At 37.9% G+C, this 4284-nt stretch overlaps 2 protein-coding genes across 2 annotated transcripts; one reads left to right on the forward strand and one right to left on the reverse strand.

Moving 5' to 3' along the window:
- Positions 1-143: 143 nt before the first annotated feature.
- Positions 144-1019, reverse strand: LOC131696203 (uncharacterized). Its single transcript, XM_058984745.1, has one exon. The coding sequence runs from the start codon at positions 1017-1019 to the stop codon at positions 144-146; it is 876 nt and encodes a 291-aa protein (XP_058840728.1).
- Positions 1020-1122: 103 nt separating this feature from the next.
- On the forward strand, positions 1123-3021 carry LOC131696204 (uncharacterized). The gene has a single exon (XM_058984747.1). It carries the CDS (start codon positions 1123-1125, stop codon positions 3019-3021), a length of 1899 nt encoding a protein of 632 aa, XP_058840730.1.
- The last annotated feature ends 1263 nt before the right edge of the window (positions 3022-4284 follow it).

The following is a 4284-nucleotide window of genomic DNA, read 5'->3' on the forward strand; positions in this document are numbered from 1 at the left end:
CCCACACGCCTCCCATGTGTGGCGTGGCGGGCGGATTGAAGTGCCACTTAGTTCTGGCATTTGTGAACTCTTCTGCGCACTCGTCCTTGATTTCCTGAAACTGTTGTAGCATCTCTTTACTAGCCGATCGTAGATTCGTTCCATTATCTGAGAAATACTCCGCAGATCAATGATCGATTGTTTACGCTGCTCGATCCTGTTTTGCTTTGTATTGTGTTGCCTTTTGTGGCAACCGAACGTGCACCGATGACATTTCTGACTAGACTGTCTCGCTTTAGCTTTTCCGCCTTATCCTCATCTTCGATGGCCTCTCTGTCGCCCGATGAAGATGTAGTAACTCTCTCTTGCTGCTTCGGATACGCACCTCGAGGATCCTGCCGGTTGGATTTCATCCACTGCTGGACTTTATCAGCCGCACCTTCCGGACTTTCCTCGTCTACTTCATCATCCGTACCCTCGAATTGACGGGATAGCTCTAGTTTCATGTGCCGGAATTGGGTCCGGAGTGCCTGCTGCCGTTCTAAAAATTCCCGTTCGTCGGACAGACGTTTCTCCAATAGTTGCCTCTCCTTAAGCAACATATCTTGTTGTTGCGCCCGCTTTCGCTGCAGAAAGGAACGCTCTATATCTAAGCGACTCTCATAAAATAATTTTTGCTCCTCCAATTCCTTCTCTTTAGCTTCCTGCTCTAGATACAATTGTTGGAGCGAAGATTCAACATTAGACCCTTGTGCGCTTCCTTTGCTGATATCGGACCCGGCGTCGCTCTTTGTACCTGTTTTTCTAGGCGGCCCCTTCTTCACGGGTGCCTTCCTACCAGGTTTTGGTACCTGTAGTTGAATGCTACACTTCGAGCAACTCCAGCTTTCATTTTTGACCGCTTCCGTCACACCGGCACACCGGTAATGAGCCCACAGGTCACAAACGTCGCATTGGACCATGTCGTCCACCCCGTCAACATCCTCGCAGAACGAACAGTTCTGGTTGTTTCCTTCCGCTGGAGCTGTGTTTTCGGCCATTTTGAGGTTAGATCCGCGATCAAACAAAAGGCAGGTTCTCAGTGCGGTCATGTCGCTGTTTGACCCTTTGGGCCTCTTAGCACCCTTTACAGTTTTGGGCAAGATGTTAATTCAAGACCTTTGGAGGACCGGATGCGAGTGGGACGAGCTAATCGACGATGAGTCATATACTAAATGGCGACAGTGGACGGAAATGCTACCTGAAATAGAACGAGTACGAGTTCCCAGGTCTTATTTTGGGACTGTTCACTCAGACGACTACGGGCAAATTCAATTACACGTATTTTGCGACGCTGGGGAGAATGCTTACGGTTGCGCTGGTTATCTACGGATCGTCGTCAACGAAGAAGTAAAATGCTCCTTAGTTATGGCCCGATCCAAAGTTGCTCCGCTAAAACAGTTAACGATTCCGCGACTGGAACTGCAGGCCGCAGTGCTAGCAGCACGGATGGTGAAGACACTCCAGTTAAACCATTCACTCGAGATTAATCGAGTATTCATTTGGAGCGACTCGCAAACTGTGTTGTCGTGGATTCGATCCGACCAACGTAAATATAAACAGTTCGTCGGTTTTAGGATTGGGGAGATTCTGAGCTTGTCGTGTCTTGCGGACTGGAGATGGTTACCGTCGAAATTAAACACCGCTGATTGTTTAACGAAATGGGGGCGCAAACCCTCGCTGGAATCAGGAAGTCCATGGTTCAATGGACACGATTTCATTCATAAATCGCCAGATTCATGGCCACAACAAGTTCTACCGCCAGCAAATACGTTAACGGAGATGAGAGCCACGTTTTTGTTTCATCACATAGTATTGACCGAGCAGTTCATGGATGTCAGCAGAGTCTCTAAATGGAACATACTTGTGCGAACAGTGACCTGTCTGTTTAGATTCGTTTCTAATTGTAGACGTAAAGGCCGTGGACAGCCCATCGAGAGCCTAAAGCCGACAGAAGTTCAGGCAAAACGAATTGTGACGAACTTGTCTGCAGTGAGAGTTCCAATACGCCAAGCAGAATTCAAAAAAGCCGAAGAGGTGCTGTTCAAAATGGCACAGAGCGAGGCGTTCGGAGACGAAATAAAAACAATTCGCAGAAATCAGGAATCAGATCGTAGTCAATGGATTACTCTGGAGAACTCAAGTGTACTACGCGGAATGACGCTTCTTCTTGATGATTCCGGAGTCCTACGGTTGGAAGGCCGTAGTGCAAATGCGGAGTTTCTACCATTTGACCTGCGTTTCCCGATTATACTGCCGAAGGCCAACGGAGTTACAGAAAAGTTAGTCCAGTATTTTCATGAAAGGTTCGGTCATGCTTTCAGAGAGACGGTGAAGAACGAACTCAAGCAAAGATTCTTGATACCAAAGATAAGTTCCTTGATCGCTAAGGTTGAAAAGCAATGTGTTTGGTGTAAAATTCATAAGAACCGTCCACACACGCCAAGAATGGCGGCACTTCCAGTACAACGATTAACTCCATTTCAACGGCCTTTCACCTATGTAGGCGTTGATTATCTGGGCCCGGTGGATGTAACCGTAGGACGACGCACAGAAAAACGGTGGGTCGTGGTCTTCACATGCCTTGTAGTGCGAGCCATTCATCTCGAGGTAGCTCACAACCTTACTGGTCAGTCTTGTGTCATGGCCATCCGACGCTTTATATGTCGCCGAGGACCAGCAGCGGAGTATTTCTCAGATAATGGAACGAATCTACGATCGGCTAGTAAAGAGATGCTACAACAGTTTCAGGAAATCAAGGACGAGTGCGCAGAAGAGTTCACAAATGCCAGAACTAAGTGGCACTTCAATCCGCCCGCCACGCCACACATGGGAGGCGTGTGGGAGCGTATGGTACGAACGGTTAAAGAGGTGATGAGTGTATTGAACGACGGCCGCAGACTCAATGACGAAATTTTATTGACTTCACTTTCCGAGGCAGAAGATATGATAAACAGCCGTCCTCTTACGTTCGCCCCACAGGAATCGTATCAAGATCTTTAATACGCCCACAGGAATTCAGCCAGATCTTTAATACGTCGAAAATACACAAATACACTAAAATATGTTACTTCTGGAAGAATTTTTCAATACGTCGAAAATACGCTAATACACAAAAATACGTTAGTACCGGAAATATTTTTCAATGCGCCAATAACAATCCAATTCGTCAAGTAATACACTGTTGATACAAGCCATACAAATATTACATGAATATCATGCCAAATGAAACTAATTCAGTATATTTCCTATTATGACATAGCGTATGTTTTTTCAGTTTGATTCAGAGGAACAATCCCTTAATCCGTAAAGAAAATAAACATCCCGTACATTTGAAAATACTTCCAGGGGACGTGAACATAGGTAAATCCGAAACTTCCTACCAGCATCAGTAGGAAATTTTTGATCAAGAATTCGCTCGTTTTAACGACATAAACAATGGTTTAATGTTTACCCTAAATAGTGAAACTCTGAAATCTTGCAAGTTCGAAGTTTACATTGCGATGGATCATTTTGTTATATATATATATATATATATATATATATATATATATATATATATATATATATATATATATATATATATATATATATATATATATATATATATATATATATATATATATATATATATATATATATATATATATATATATATATATATATATATATATATATATATATATATATATATATATATATATATATATATATATATATATATATATATATATATATATATATATATATATATATATATATATATATATATATATATATATATATATATATATATATATATATATATATATATATATATATATATATATATATATATATATATATATATATATATATATATATATATATATATATATAATATATATATATATATATATATATATATATATATATATATATATATATATATATATATATATATATATATATATATATATATATATATATATATATATATATATATATATATATATATATATATATATATATATATATATATATATATATATATATATATATATATATAATATATATATATATATATATATATATATATAATATATATATATATATATATATATAATATATATATATATACTATATATATATATATATATATATATATATATATATATATATATATATATATATTAATAAATATATATATATATATATATATATATATATATATATATATATATATATATATATATATATATATATACTATATTATTTATATATATA

Source organism: Topomyia yanbarensis, unplaced genomic scaffold (genome assembly GCF_030247195.1).
Source record: "Topomyia yanbarensis strain Yona2022 unplaced genomic scaffold, ASM3024719v1 HiC_scaffold_917, whole genome shotgun sequence".
Classification (NCBI taxonomy): Eukaryota; Metazoa; Arthropoda; class Insecta; order Diptera; family Culicidae; genus Topomyia; species Topomyia yanbarensis.

Excerpts from the sequence above, each read along its gene's own strand:
- LOC131696203 (XM_058984745.1), bottom strand. The coding sequence starts at position 1,019 with ATGGCCGAAAACACAGCTCCAGCGGAAGGAAACAACCAGAACTGTTCG.
- LOC131696204 (XM_058984747.1), top strand. The coding sequence starts at position 1,123 with ATGTTAATTCAAGACCTTTGGAGGACCGGATGCGAGTGGGACGAGCTA.